The following is a 16,602-nucleotide window of genomic DNA, read 5'->3' on the forward strand; positions in this document are numbered from 1 at the left end:
AGAAACAAATACAAAGTAATATTGAATGTGTGAATCTGCCTTAAGTATATTGACGTACGTGCTCAAGTATCTGTTGCGCTTAGGTTATCTATTTCAAAGGCGCCATATTTCTTTCTTGTAAGCGTTGGAACTCACCGTGTCACGATGAGGTTAGTTTAACAAATTAAAAAAGATTTTCAATAGATATTGCATTAAATATGGTTTTATTTTAATATTTAAATGATTCGGCACTCGTTGAATATATTTTTACAAAGGAAATGTGTAAAGTTTAGGAAAATGTGATTGTCAACAATTTCACTCTAGGCAGCCATGTGGTCTACAAAAATATTTTTTGATTTGCAGTTCCTTAAAACTACAGAAGAGGCTTGCAGCCTCTGTTATGCGATGCGGTAAAAAGAAGGTGTGGTTGGATCCCAATGAGATCAATGAAATCGCTAACACCAACTCCCGTAAGTAGTTCTGGTAATACAATGTCACGGCACGATTAAGTTCGTACTTATTACTAGTTGGTGATCTGAGAGCTTATATGTGTAAAAATGGATGTGAATTATTTACACATTTTGATTTAATAAAAATAAAAGAATATTTTATATTTTAAAGTACTCATTCAAATATCTACAATAAATGTTGAACAAGTATAAGGCGGTCAGCAAAGTTCTCAAAATGTAAACCCGTAGTAACTGGAAAATGTAGTTTAAATTCAGAATAATTATAATTACAATAAAGATGTTACGTGGTAACATATTGTAATCACAATATATAAAAATAGGGGGGAGGTATTTGTTGTTTGTTTTTGTATCAGAATATAATAGAATTTTCAATCCTACTTAGCATTTGAGATATTAAATTTGTTTGAAAAGATTTAGGCTGAGAAATTATAACTTACTAGCATTGAAATAAAATATTTCAGGACAGAACATCCGTAAGATGATAAAGGATGGTCTCGTCATCAAGAAGCCAGTTGCTGTACATTCACGTGCTCGTGTCCGCAAGAACACTGAGGCGAGAAGAAAAGGTCGTCACTGTGGTTTTGGTAAAAGAAGAGGTACAGCCAACGCACGTATGCCTCAAAAAGTGAGTATATATTTCTTATTAAATCTAATTTAGCTATATTTTTTGTGTTTCTTTATTTAAAATTGCTTCTTTAATACTTATTACTGTTTATTATGTTATTGTTTGTAATATATATTGCATAAATATTTATACTAGTGTTGTTATGTACCAGTATCATCATAAAAGTTGAAAATAAATATAGGTATTAGTTATTTATTTTTTTATTATGAACAATCATGATTGAAATATGATCCAATAGAGTAACAAGCTGTTTATTTTTTAGGAACTATGGGTACAAAGGCAAAGAGTACTTCGTAAGCTGCTCCTCAAGTACAGAACAGCAAAGAAAATTGACAGACATCTTTACCATTCCTTGTACATGAAGGCGAAGGGTAATGTGTTCAAGAACAAGCGTGTGCTTATGGAGTACATCCACAGGAAGAAGGCTGAGAAGGCTAGGACTAAGATGTTAAGGTAAATATTATTTAAAAGAACTTTCTTCTAGTTCTCATTAGAATCATTATAATCCAAGTAATATTCACTATTAGTAAGTTGTAACATCTTTACAATGCTTAAATTTAAATTTTTGTGTTATATATTTGTTTGTGTAACATCTAATTTAAAAAGTTATTGCTTTAAGTGACTTGTAATCAACAGATAAAATTGCACTTGGGCCTGTTTTATTTTGTTTAAGCGTATAATGCTTAGACTTGTTGTTTGTTTATTTTATACTTAAATCTTGTGCATAGATTTTAATCATCCTTGATTGTTATAGCGACCAGGCTGAGGCTCGTCGTAACAGAGTGAAGGAAGCTCGCAAGCGCCGTGAAGAGCGCATCGCCGCCAAGAAGGAGGAGCTGCTGCAGACCTTCGCGAGGGAGGACGAGGCCGCCGTCACAGCCAAGAAGTGAACTTTATAGTTTAAATATTGTAAAAAATGATCCAATAAAAGCTGTTGGGTCCAGTTCTGAGTTTTAATGTTATCCCATTTGCTTGAAATCTAGGGTCTCCTTATACGCTTTCTGCTGATCATTGATAATAAGATGTTATGTTCTTTGTATCTAAACAAGCTGCCTTACCGTCAAGCGGTAAAATAACAGGTACCCATCCAATGTGATTGCCTTAATCAATCTATGCCTCCAAAATTTATTTTATTTTATGTCTGAATATTTCTATCTAGTCTAGTCATATTGTGTGGACTGTTACATTGGTATGTCATGTTTTACTCCTTAAAAAAATTAAAATGTTTCAATCTCGGGACGTAGTACGATGCGACGCATTTGAAAGAATTTTTCAAATCAAACTTGGTTCCAAAGCTAAGACCACATAAGCATAATATACTAGCTGAGCCTTCGGATATATTTATAGTTATTGAAGATTTTTACTGTAAGAGCATTATTGTTACTGAAATACAGGCAAATCGTTTGAACAGATTCAGATTTTATTTATAACAAACAAACAAATATTTATTTTTTTGTTTTAGTAAAACATCCCTCTTAATTGAAATGAGGTTGATTTCTAACGATATAATTTATTAGCACAATTTCACACCACTTATTATAGAACATACATTTGAAATTCAAGTTTCTTATTTCAAAAATAGGACAAACTTCCAAACCCGTTTTACTCGGGGGAGAGTTTTTTAAAATCCGTTCTTAGTGGATGTCTACATGTTATAAGGGACTTACCTCTCAAATTTTAAGATTATAGCTATGGTTGTTTCTGATATTTCGTGATTAATGAGTGACTTTTATATATGATATATACATATAGATATAGTAATTTAGCAAACATAAGATTTGTGCACTCTACACAGTTGGAGAAATGTTTCATCATCATCTCTGGCGCTACAGCCTCTTGTGGGCCTTGGCCTGGTCAAGTAGGTCTCTCCAGACTTTTCTATCGAGAGATGTTGTTTTCCAGTCCGAAATTCCCGCAGTTCTTGCGTCCTTATTAACACCATCTTCCCATCTAAGCTTTGGTCTTCCTGGGTTTCTGCGACCCTCTGGTTGGCTTTCTGCAAGTAGTTTAGGCATTCTGGTGTTATCCATGCGCTACTACGTGACCAGCCCACCTCAAACGTCCAATTTTTATGTGTCCAACCACATTTGGCTCGGCATTCAGGGCATACAGCTCGTGGTTGTATCTTATGCGCCACCGATCGTTGGAGAAACATTTCTCCATGATCTCTTGCGTAACCATTTCTCCACGATCTCTGGAGAAATGTTTACGCACTATATAAGCACAGGTATAATATTTCGATGGAGACGATGGTAATATTACTACTTCGACCGATCCCTCCGTAGGATGTACATTGTACATATCAAGTATATTAACCGTTTAAGGCGGCTGAAATGATAATAAAGTAGTAAAGTATAGAGGTTTTTTTTTGGTGAAAAAAAAGCATGATGCGTTTTCCCCACATGGGGACCGTCTTTTCGGGGGACGTCACGGGATCACTTGCGCATACTACGGTGAAGAGCCGAGAGTTGGGCATCTACGGATGGACGATCTATATTATCTATTTTAAATATTTTAATTTCAGTAATCAGGGAAATTTATCTGAATTAATTATATTAATGTCACTAAATGATTTTAACTTCATGATAACTTTAAACTTCATGGAAATTTGATGTGTTCTTAAAAAAGTCGACAGAGGGTAATATTTTTTAATTGCTTTCTCATTGCAATGGGGGTATTTATTTACGCTTATTGCGTAAATACCCTCAATAATATCACCTAACAATGCGGTAAAAACTAATTTTTAAAAAATATTGTGTTTTATAAAAATCAGTTTACAAATTAAAAGAAATGTCAATGTAACGAATTTAATCTAAGTATATTGTAACGCCACGCTATATGCAAAGCGCCACGCTATATGCAAAGCCGAGTTGAGTAGAACCAAGCCAGCCAAGCTAAAGTCAAAGCCAAAGCCAAAGTCAAAGCCAAAGCCAAAGCCAAAGCCAAAGCCAAAGCCAATGACAAAGCCAAAGCAAAGCCAAGCCAAGCCAAGCCAAGCCAAGCCAAAGCCAAAGCCAAAGCCAAAGTTATGCCACGACTATTAGCGACGTCACATCCGATTATACATTGAGGGGATTGAATACCCGAACCATTCCTTACGGAATGTCATTCGCTAGTATATGCTACGGAGTCTGTCGATGACAACTGTAGTAACAGGAAAGAAAAGAGGGACGTCGCTATAGCAACGGGCAAACAGAATAGAAAGAGTTGTAAGAAATATAAAAGACGAATAATAAAAAATATGTATAACATGGTAGTTATTATTACCTTCCGCTTCAATATATTGGGAAAATATCTTCAAGCAATGATGTTGTAGTAATAAGATATGTTATTAACGCGCAAAAAGTGAAGACTAGCAAACGTCCTAATTGGGACGTTTGCCTTTAGTTGTTTTATGTAATAATACGTTATAATACTTCATAATTACGTAGTAATACGTTTTGCGTAATTAAAACATCTAGTTATCCCTTTTACTTATTGTTTTTGTCAAGCTATCCTTTTTACTTTTAACAAAATGTAAAAATAAACTAAAATAAACGGTCCCCGGCGCGGCACACTTTTTTCTGTTGTTTAATATGGATATAACATATCTGTTTATTAGAATATCATTGTCTTCAAGTAAATTCTTTTGAAATTTTGGTTAACTATAGTCTGTAAAATGGTGATGATTAAAAGTGAACACAAGGATAATAAAAGTTAAAATCAAAATAATTCAAACTCTTGAGTTGCGGCAACTCAAATGTGTCATGTCGAAGTACATCAATTGGTCAATTATGACTGAATTCAAGAATGTTTGTTAATGTGTGTGTTTAGTCCACTTCGTAAATTTTTATGTAAATATATTGAGCGTAATAAAATTAAGTTGTAAATGTTTTTGTGATCGTTCTCATTTGTTGTTTTAATAATAATGTTATTTGTTTATCTAATTATTTATTATTGTATTGTTTTAGGTTGTGGGTTAACTGAGAGTCTACTACTATTGTGCCCTTAAAATTAAATTAAGCCTACAATCTCGACCGCACCGTTCAATCTCCATCGTGTCTTCTCCATCGCACGTGACATTGGCGAAATAATCTGTGCCCTCTTGGCACAAATAAAAGCCACAATTAAAACAAAAAAAGATTAAATAGTCAACCTCGCGAGGTATGCTGATCCGCGACTCGTAACGATATACCCTGTAACGTGAGTCCGAGAGTTTAAATGATAGGGCTGATGACGTTAAAATCCGTTTAAAGAGCTAAATTAGACATCGAAAAAAAGTCTGTCCATCCATTATATATATAGATATTACGGCAAAAACATAAATACACAATAGTATGTCAATAGGTAACATGCAAATATAATATTTATAAAAATGATGCTATTAAAATGTTAACGTAATATAAAAAAAGGGCCAGCGCAAGGTTTATATTAAATAAAATTTTGTTTTTTTAACAATAATTACGATTTAAAGTAACGTGAAACGGAATTTATCTCAAAAGACTAATATCGTTCAGTGACGTCACTTCTGTTATAACTACTTATTAGAAGTCATAATTGTAAAAAAGTGAATATTAAAAATATCGCATCTTCCCTATTATAGTTTAGTTAGTTTTGAGCTGAGCCTTAAAGTCAAGCTAGTACGGAATGGCGGGCACTATTTAATTAATTGATATATCCCTAGCGAAATGTTTGGCAATCCACTAGGTACAAAGATTTTCACTTTGATGTTATGTTGATTCTCTTTTTATAATAAGTAATCTTTATCTAAAATATTTTTGTTAAGTTTTAGGAAACAAGAGTAAACAATTAGTTAATTAGCATATATGGAAAATCGATTCATTATTTTATGCTTACCAGTACGGCACACTGATTTTGATAAAGATATCAAATAGTATCATTAAAACCGCAATCCATTACTCCATTAGGTCCGTTTTGACTTGCTCGAAGTGTACATTAAATCAAACTTCAAGTTGTTCAGTAACTAGCGTCATCTCGCAGTGAATAGACATAATTTTAATATCGTGTGTTGACAGTGTAACTTTATATTTATATAAACAATGAAAAAAGTTAACCAGGATCTTTTGAATGAGAGAAAAAAATGTACTTTCGATATCGGAGAATTGACAACGCTTATTGATGGAGGGCCAGAGAAAACGAAAGATAGAAAAGAGAAAGGTAAGTCAATCACAGGGCTTTTTGGGTGTCTTAATTATATGAAAATGAATAAATAGTTTATTAATAATTTCCATATTTGACATTAATTTAATTTGGCCTTCATTTTGTGTAGATATTGTTTATATTTTATTATGTATGGTTCCGGAGATAGCAGACGAGACAAATTTGTTTTCGATTTCGGAGTGTTTACTGACCCAGAATATATATCATTATCGTTCGAAAGTTTATGAGTTTCCTCGTAATGAGAGTGTGTGTTATACCTACAAACTGAGAACTTGTAAAATAAACTTTTATTTTTTAATATAATATATATCGATATGTTATATATACATATGTATCGATAAAACGAGTATTATTTTTTTAAACCGGTTCCAATCAATATCAACAATATCTTGAATTTTGAAGCAGACTGAATAAAAATATTTGATAGTTGTGTTATTCATCAGCATCTATGTTTTCGTTACAACAAGACATTGTTTAGTCTTTTCTTTCCTGTAAATATATATCTGAGTTTGTAGAGTCAAGTGTGTAAAACAAAATACGTAAAGCGGTAGTAGTAGCGCAGTTTTCTTTAGCTTTAATTTATGATTATTACTTATATTAAAATTTTGATTACAGCATAACAATAAATAAATGTCCGTTTGTACTTTATAAAATACTACATATTACGTTACTTTTCAGTTCGTCGCCCTATATTTAAGCTGATTTTAATATGATAATTCAAACACCATCAAAAGTGCATGAGTATCAAATTTTTTAATTTCTTTTTTGATCAATAGTTAATACACTGTTATAATGAGTCAAAAAAGCTTAGAATAGACTTATCAACTTTTATTATAAGTAAGACCTTTACGAATGATCGGTGTTATAGTCGAATCCAAATATTCTCTTTGAACTGGAGCATCAACTTTTTCCAATCAAAAATAATCGCCATCGAAACTGGTATATTCCTTGACAACTATCTTTATTTTAAAAATTATTTAATCCGATTACAAACAACTAAAATCAGATACTAGTTTTCATGACATGCAGATGTTTTTAGCTTTTAATTTATGCATAACATATAAATACAATACATTGTAGTGTCGAGCAAAGTTTGTCGAGGTTACATACATGTAATGAATATTGTGTATTGTCCCCGTAAATATTTTGAAAGTAATTATTTAAATTTTAATATATGTGTGACTATTCATTAGTAAATGAAATTAGTAATGTAGTCATATTCATATTAGTAATGTGACTATATTACTAATTTAAACTTTTTTATAATTTAATTTAAATGCACAATTTTAAAGTCTGTTCTTACAATATATTCCAATTACTTACAAACGTAAAGCAACGTAAAATAGCATATTAACTACATTTTATGATTATTTAATAACTCTAACAGTGGAGTATTATAGTCTGTCTCATAATAATAATATACATACTATATTTTTTTTTACGAAAATGTATGTAGGTTTTTGCTGATTGTCGTTTACACCACGTGATATAACGGCCTCTTCGTAATAAGACTAGGCTATTAATTGAATGGCTAATTGAAGTTGTTTGCTGCGATATATGCACTAAATACTTGTACCTATATAAAGTTTACCAGAATTATTAAGATTTAAATTTTTAATTACGACTAAAGACTTGATTTTAAGGTAATTCATCACCTAAGAGTATGAAATTTAAGATATAACTTTGTGACGAAGTTCATCTTAGGTATTTGAAGTCAGAAATATGGGAAATGGACATTATTTTTCTTAACTAAAAAAATATTCGGTGTTATAGAGAATTAAATATGTATATAGGTTTGTCATTTTTAAAATTGCAGATATAGAAATTACTTGGAAACGCGGGTTACATAAAAAATCTTATACTTAATAAGTGAAATCGAAAGGTTTTTGTATAATGCTTCCGATGGGATATCCCGTCAGGTGCGAAGCTAGTTTTATATAAGAATTTACGCATGTAGTGTTTAGCAGAGCGAATAAAGTAGTCGTTCAACGCTCCAAGATCTACCTAATTATTTCTATATTTGCAGTATTTTTTGTCAGTTTATAATCTTTACTGATTTACCTAACCTTGCATTGGCAAAAAACAAGGTTACCTTATGTTTTTGTATATGAAAAATACATACAGGTAATGTACCTGTATGTATTTTTTCGATCATTTATACCAATGTTATGCGAAAGTAAACTAAACTTTGCCTAAGTGTCTGTCTATCGTTCTGTAATTTGTTATGAGCTTTAATTATAGGGAAGGATATATAGGCTGTTTAGATATAATACCTGCCTTCGAACCCCTAAAACCCGTGCGGAGTCGTGGACGACAACCATTACTTAATAAAATTTAAGTTATTCTGCAATAAATTGTTGTTACTTAATAACAACAAACTCTATTCTCTACTTGTAATTGTTTCTTGCAGAGGCAATTATGATGGCCCAGTGGTTAGAACGCGTGCATCTTAACCGATGATTTCGGGTTCAAACCCAGGCAAGCATCACTATATATATGTGCTTAATTTGTTTTTATAATTCATCACGTACTTGGCGGTGAAGGAAAACATCGTGAGGAAACCTGCATGTTTCCAATTTCATCGAAATTCTGCCACATGTACATTCCATCAACCTGCATTGGAACAGCCTGGTGGAATATGTTTCGAACCCTCTCCTTAAAGGGAAAGGAGACCTAAGCCCAGCAGTGGCAATTTACAGGCTCTTACTTTACTTTTTAATTTTTAGAGGCAATAATGCTGAGTAAAACATTCGATGGTGTGCCCGAAGAATATTTGAGCCACAAAGAGAAATTTGAAAACGTTATAAAGCAATCAGTCACAATTTTTTCGTTGGTTCGTCGTTTGCAGAAGGAGGGCAAAACAACGATATCTAATTACAGGTAAAACTATTTTCTAGCTGGATGAGACTAATATATTCCTTTACAAAAATTAGTCCCAAGCGACTATATTTGACCTACTGTATTTTAATTTGTTGTGTGTTCTGAAAAACACGACAAGGTAAAGGCACTATACGGGTACATACTGTAAATGTAAATCGCACATTAAAATGAATAGTTAATGATATTTATGATTATTTTTGAAGGGATGTTATATCAAGTCTCCTTCGATCGACAACGCTGCGTGATGGATCACCACTTGGGCTTCATTACATTATGTTCATGCCTGCGATCATCAATCAGGGCGATGACGAGCAGCAAGCCCAGTGGCTCGAACGAGCTTGGAACTGTAACATAATCGGTAGTTATGCTCAAGTATGTAGTGTTTAAATAAATGTTACATAATCTAGGTAGAGAGGTAGAGAGCCGAGATGGCCCAGTGGTTAGAACGCGTGTATCTTAACCGATGATTGCGGGTTCAAACCCCCAGGCAAGCACCACTGATTCATGTGCTTAATTTGTCTTTATAATTCGTCTCGTGCTCAGCGGTGAAGGAAAACATCGTGAGGAAACCTGCATGTGACAAATTTCATAGAAATTCTGCCACATGTGTATTCCACCAACCCGCATTGGAACAGCGTGGTGGAATATGTTCCAAACGTTCTCCTCAAAGGTAGAGGAGGCCTTTAGCCCAGCAGTGGGAATTTACAGGCTGTTGTTGTAATCTAGGTAGCGATTAATTCTTTACACATATAATAAAACCGTAGGACTGTGTCAAAGTATATACACATAATTATACAGTAAGCTTGTGCATGGTCGTTAAGTGTGTTATAAATAGGTTTCCTGGTTGACACCTATTTCATTGATCTTAAATAATCATGACCGTAAATATCGATAGTTAATTGTAATTATCCACGCCGAAAGCGCAGATTAAAGTTGTTTTTGTTTCGGTAAATGACGTACTGTATTAAAAAAATTAGGTCCAATGGAAAAAAGACCGAAAAAATAGAACCAATAAGTAATAAATGGGTCTTAATTAAGTGGTAAGCATAGCATTGACATTTGTGCGAGCAGAATAATAATATATCTGTCAGCAGAAATAGCTAATTGGTTAGCAACTCATGGTCAGCTTACATTTTAATATCGATCAGCAATTTATGTCATTCTGGATGGTTGTTATCATGTTTGGTCAGCATATTATTTTATATAAGCTGCAAAGAGCTAGCAGTGTTCAATAAAATTTTGGTAAGCATTCGGAAGGTATCTAAAGAAAAAAATATTTTTGTGCTGCATATAAAGTGGCAAAAATACGATACGTTTTGTCAGGCGCAAAAAGTTAATGTTTGCTTGGGTATGTATGTATCTATTATTTATAAAGGTGTATAAAATAATAAAACATTTTTTTATGAGTATAAAATTTTATGAGTATAAAAAAATGTTTTATTCATTTTTAATTTTTTTGTTTAATGAGTATAATTGAGATAAATCAAAGTTTGGTTTAACTTTTGCCCATTATTAAAATTATTTGCGGAAAAAAAAGTGTTGCTCGATTTTTTTTATTGCAGATAATATCTTTGTATGCTGAATAAATAATTTAAATTTTGTTTTTTTTTGCTCACCAAATTTTATACTTGCTAACCATTTAATTACTTCTCGTAATAAATTGTTTTATTTTAATAAGGATAATGCCTAATTTTGTTCTTTGCCTTTTCGCATCACTCAACCAAATGGAGGAAAAGTCCAGCAATTTTTGGTAGTAGTGTTGATACATACATCAACGAACAATAAGATATGCTTGAAAATCGGACAATTTATCAGTCTGTCATTATTACAAATTGAAAGTAATGTAAATCCAGTATTAAATAAAAGTAGAAACCATTAAAACTAAAAATATATATATACTAAATTATGGGTATATAACACCTTTCTTTAAAATGGACCTTATAACATTTTTGACCTTGATTTTGTTTCTTTAACAGACTGAATTGGGTCATGGAACATTTATCCGTGGATTGGAGACTACTGCTACATATGATCCTAGCACCAAGGAGTTTATCCTGCACAGTCCTACGCTCACCTCCTACAAGTGGTGGCCCGGAGGATGTGAGAAAATAAAACCTATATACATATTACCTATTATGTTAAATAATCTGTACATTTTTTATACTTATTCTATATTTTCAGTGGGTCAGGCAGCCAACTACTGTATTGTGGTAGCACAGTTGTATACAAATGGCAAATGTTATGGTGTACATTCATTCGTTGTTCAAGTGAGGGACGAAGAAACTCATGAACCGCTGCCTGGAATAAAAGTGGGGGACATTGGAGTCAAGTTTGCACTAAATTCTGTGAACAATGGCTTCTTAGGATTTGACAATTTTAGGATACCCAGGAATCATATGTTGATGAAACATGCACAAGTATTGGAGGTAAGAATGAAGGGCTTGTTCATGGACACTTATTGTTATAGTAATCCTGGGTGACACATAAACTTTACGTATTAACTTGGAATAACTGGCAATTTTTTGCCAAGGATTTATTATAACATTATTGATTCGATGAGTCAACGATTTCACATTTAAGCTATATTGTAACTACTGTAAGGTCTTTATATGTAAATTTTAGGATGGCACTTACGTGAAATCTCGGAATAGTAAATTAAATTATGGCGCAATGGTATTTGTGAGGGTGGTGATTGTTTTTGATATGGTAAACTATTTAAGTAAAGCTGCGATTATAGCAGTCCGATACTCCGCTGTTCGCAGACAATCACAAAGGAAATCTGGGTATAAGTTATTTTCTTTTTTTTTATATATTCCTTTAACAAATATTGGAAAAAATACGTTTTAAAGTTTTTACTTCAAGAAGACTGGCATGGAAGTTAGTGATCGTTTTAAAAGTGTACTGTAAAATTGTTTTGGATGTTCTAATTAAAACAACTTTTTTTTTTAATTTAGGCAAAATTTTCAATACTTTGGTGAATTTTCTTTTTCTGGATTTTTATAGATATTTTGTAATAATAAATGTTTTATGTATGTATAGTGAACCAGAGAGCCAGATTCTTGACTACCTGACGCAACAAAACAAGCTATTCATTGCGATAGCTGCCAGTCACGCATTGCGGATATCTGCTACCAAATTATGGGACACTTTCAACACAATCAACACAGAACTCCTTAGCGGCAACTTGGATAGGTTGCCCGAGGTGAGATAAGCTATATAGTCTTAGTAAGTAAGTAGAAAATTATCACATGATTTGATTATTCTCTACCATTCGCGCATTTTATTAATAATTTGCTCAGTATAAAGTTACACTTTTTTTAAATGTATTGTTATTTCGGTCTGCTGAGTTTTGAAATGAAATGAATGAATAGAATATAATTTTCTACAAAATAACATAGTGTGACGCAATGATGTTCTAGTAAACAGATAATGTCATTAACGCGCAAAAAGTGAAGACTAGAAAACGTCCTAATTGCGACGTCCCCGCCGCGGCACACTTTTTTCTGTTGTTTAGTATGTGTATAACATATCTGTTTATTAGAATATCATTGGCGTGACGCCCATTTTCAATTGAAATTTCTTTAAGCACATTTTATCGTATTATTGATTAGTCATTTGTGTGTTACTTGTGCTCAAACAAATGTTAGTTAAACCTTACACAATTGGACAAAATATTTATAGGACTAAGGGCTAAATGCGCTACGTGCCAAAACTAAAGTCATGATATATTCATTACAGCTGCACGCTTTAGCTTGCTGTTTAAAAGCTGTGAGCACATCGGACACGGCTTCGTTCGTGGAGCGCTGCCGGCTGGCGTGCGGCGGCCACGGGTACATGATGTCGTCTAACCTGCCGCTCACCTACGGGCTGGTCACCGCCGCCTGCACCTACGAGGGCGAGAACACCGTGCTATTATTACAGACCGCTAGGTAGTTCACATATATGTCCATTATTTACGTTTTAGCAAAATAATATTTTTAAGAAATCAGCTTTAGGACAATCTGTAAATGGCAAATAATATGTACTAACCACGTATTAGTGTAACGGATAAATCTTATTTTCATGTGTATAGAAGTTTTCAGAAGCTGAATTGAGCGTACCATATTGGCAGTTTTACTTAAAAAAATATACTTTAAAATTAAAATATTTATATCCAAAACATTAATTCAAACCATTACATGTCAAATTTCTAATGTGATTTCAGATTTTTAGCAAAAACTTGGCAACAAGTGGCCAGTGGTGAAAGCAAATTAACGCCCACGGTGGAATATTTAAAAACGGCCAGCAGTAAAAGTTTTTCTAAAAAGTGGGTTAATAGTGTTGAAAACATCGTCCATGCGTTCCAAATCATTTCTATAAGGTGATTTTTTCATGTTTTTGTTTTTATTCAAATAAAGAATAATAAATACCACTAACGGATTTCTCATAGTGTCTGGTGCAAGATTGATTTCTCCCTTCGTCTAATCATTACCTTGATATTAAGACACAAATTTATTTATCGGAGGATCTACTCTCAAGGAATATTAATAAATAAAACTGTACACGCTTAGGCTATATATTTTTTTTTATTACATTTGAACTTCAGAAAGATATCTTCCTGCGTGGAAAACATGCAAAGAAGAGTGTCGTCGGGCTCGTCGTTTGAGGATGCCTGGAATATGTCTTCAATTCAGTTAACTTCTTCGGCTGAGGTAATTATTGTTTCCATTTTTTTATTCTATTATTGTATTGTATTTTAGTATTTTTTTTTCCTGGAGGTGTGGAGTAGGACTATGGTCGTCCTGTTCTTCAAAAAGGGAGACAAAACCCTGCTGAAGAACTATCGTCCTATATCCCTACTGAGCCACGTCTATAAGCTGTTTTCGTGAACCGTCTTGCGCGAAGATTCGACGAATTCCAACCCCCGGAACAGGCCGGGTTTCGGACCGGATACGGCATAGACCACATCCATAAAGTGCGGCAGATTATACATGAGTATAATTGGCCCCTGTGTCTTGCATTCGTGGACTATGAGAAGGCCTTTGACTCGGTTCATATCTGGGCTGTTCTGGAGTCCCTGCAGCGTTGCCAAGTTGATTGGCGATACATCCAAGTGATGAGTTGTCTCTACGAAGCTGCCACCATGTCCGTCCGAGTATAGAATCAGCGAACAAATCCCCTACCATTGCATCGAGGAGTGAGACAAGGGGACGTTATTTCACCCAAATTGTTCAATAATGCAATGGCGGATATGTTCAAGACGCTGAACTGGAAAGGACGTGGCATCAACATCTATGGCGAATACATCTCTCACTTGAGATTCGCAGACGACATCGTCATCGTGGCAAAAACGCTGCAGAACCTATAACAAATACTGAATGAGCTGGCTGATTCTTTTATGCGTATCGGCCTACGGATGAACTTGGATAAAACCACGGTCATGTTCAATAAACATGATCTACCGGAACCGACTATGAGACACGGTACCGTCCTCGAAGTTGTTCGAAATATGTCTACCTCGGGCAGATTTTGCGATTAGGTAGAAACAATCTTGAGGACGAGGTGAATAGAAGAATTCAGCTGGGTTGGGCAGCGTTTGGGAAGTTAGGTCGAATCTTTACATCGTTGATCCCACAGTGCGTTAAGACGAAAGTCTTCAATCAGTGCGTCCTATCCGTCATGACATACGGAGCCGAAACGTGGACACTCACGACAAGGCTTGTCCACCAGCTTAAAGTAGCTCAGCGTGCTATGGAAAGGGCTATGCTCGGCGTTTCTCTGAGGGATCGCATCAGAAATGAGGTGATCCGTCAAAGAACCAAAGTCATCGACATAGCCCACCGAATTACGCTGAAGTAGCAATGGGCTGGTCATATTTCTCACAGAAAACGCGTTCTAGAGTGGAGACCGCGTATCGGCAAACGTAGTGTAGGACGTCTTCAGGCACAGTGGAGTGACGATTTACGCAAGGCGGTAGGCAGGAACTGGATGCGAGTAGCCAGAGAAAGACCACAGTGGTGTGCACTTGGAGAGGCCTATGTCCAGCAGTGGACGGGTAAGGGGCTGATGATGATTTTTTTCCTGCCCATACTTCACAATAATATTCGTCTTAATAAAAAAATATATTTAAACAGTAAAGAATTTATTGATTGCAGAAATGTAGTACTTGATATAAACAAACATTTTAAGCAAAACTGACACATTAGGTTTAGTTAAATTATTTTACAGATCTGTCTTTTTATCTCAAATCTTGCAACTGTAATGGGGTCTTAACCAAGGAAAATGTTTACGGGACTTAGCAGAATACTATATATTATTTCTCTGTCTTAATTTTCTTTCAGGCACATTGTCGAGTAATAATATTAATGTCTTTTTATGAAGAAATGCAAGCCTATTCCAAATATGTCTCTCCGGAGTTGAAGATAGTCCTGAATCAATTAATGGAGTTATATTTCGTTTATTGGGCATTAGAGAAACTAAGTGACTTGATGCAGGTAATTTTACTATGTCTGTATGATTTATGCGCGAGTTTTGGCATTTCAAAAATCGTAAATGCTACCTACAATATAATATCGAATTTAAATGTTGCTAGGTATCAACCATATCGACGAGGCGCGGCGTCCAAACCTGGGAGTGCAAGAGCACTCCCAGGTTTAAGATGGGACTAAAGAGTCTAAGTAGTAATAAATATTGAAACATTGCTCAGCGTGTATTTTTATAACAAACAATGGAATGACTATTCAGTAAAGTTTTTCTTTTACATAATTTAAATATATAATTTTGCAGTATACATTGATAACATCAGAGGACGTTGAAAGCTTGCAAGCGTGGTACGAGGACACACTTAAGAAGTTGCGACCGAATGCCGTCGGATTGGTCGATGCATTTGACATGAGAGATGAGGTTAGTTGCAGTGCTTAATCCATCATCATGTTTAACTCGTACCTTGGAATTAATAAATTTAATCAGAGTTTATTGTTATATTTGTAACAATATAGTCTCATAAATTGTATCCTTTTATTTTATTTGAAATAAAGATTGAAATGTAAAATACAATATTAATAATGTAAGTGTAAATTTTTATTATGTTACGGATTTTATTCGAAACGAAAATTAAATGTCATGCGTCTCAGTAGATTAAGATTTTCGAGTTGATATAGTCGTAGTGAATTTTAAAGTATGGAATTATAATACTACAATAAATATTTTCTAGATATTGCAATCAACGCTCGGTTCATACGACGGTCGAGTGTACGAGAGATTAATGGAAGATGCTCTCAAGAGTCCACTAAATGCTGAGTCGGTGAATTATACTTTTCACAAGTACCTTAAGCCCTTTATGCAGGGAAAACTATAAAATATTTATAAATGTGAAAAAGGTATGCTGTAAATAAATATTTAAATGGAATATATTTCTGTATTGGTTGAACGAATTAAACATATTAACAATATGTTATTTTTTTCCGTTATTTATTTTATTCCTAATATATATTAAAAAAATCAAAAACA

At 33.9% G+C, this 16,602-nt stretch overlaps 2 protein-coding genes across 2 annotated transcripts; both read left to right on the forward strand.

Moving 5' to 3' along the window:
- The first annotated feature begins 31 nt into the window (after positions 1 to 31).
- On the forward strand, positions 32 to 2,017 carry LOC124532485 (60S ribosomal protein L19). Its single transcript, XM_047107398.1, has 5 exons — positions 32 to 149; positions 343 to 449; positions 911 to 1,074; positions 1,337 to 1,527; positions 1,829 to 2,017. The coding sequence occupies exons 1-5, from the start codon at positions 145 to 147 to the stop codon at positions 1,962 to 1,964; spliced, it is 603 nt and encodes a 200-aa protein (XP_046963354.1). The 5' UTR covers positions 32 to 144; the 3' UTR covers positions 1,965 to 2,017.
- Positions 2,018 to 6,016: 3,999 nt separating this feature from the next.
- LOC124533827 (probable peroxisomal acyl-coenzyme A oxidase 1) lies at positions 6,017 to 16,523 on the forward strand. The gene is made up of 13 exons (XM_047109363.1): positions 6,017 to 6,231; positions 8,961 to 9,114; positions 9,318 to 9,486; positions 11,091 to 11,214; positions 11,296 to 11,540; positions 11,737 to 11,897; positions 12,154 to 12,316; positions 12,853 to 13,043; positions 13,319 to 13,474; positions 13,700 to 13,805; positions 15,435 to 15,587; positions 15,880 to 15,996; positions 16,307 to 16,523. Exons 1-13 carry the CDS (start codon positions 6,114 to 6,116, stop codon positions 16,448 to 16,450), a joined length of 2,001 nt encoding a protein of 666 aa, XP_046965319.1. The 5' UTR covers positions 6,017 to 6,113; the 3' UTR covers positions 16,451 to 16,523.
- Positions 16,524 to 16,602: the final 79 nt, after the last annotated feature.

Source organism: Vanessa cardui, chromosome 1 (assembly GCF_905220365.1).
Source record: "Vanessa cardui chromosome 1, ilVanCard2.1, whole genome shotgun sequence".
Lineage (NCBI taxonomy): Eukaryota > Metazoa > Arthropoda > Insecta > Lepidoptera > Nymphalidae > Vanessa > Vanessa cardui.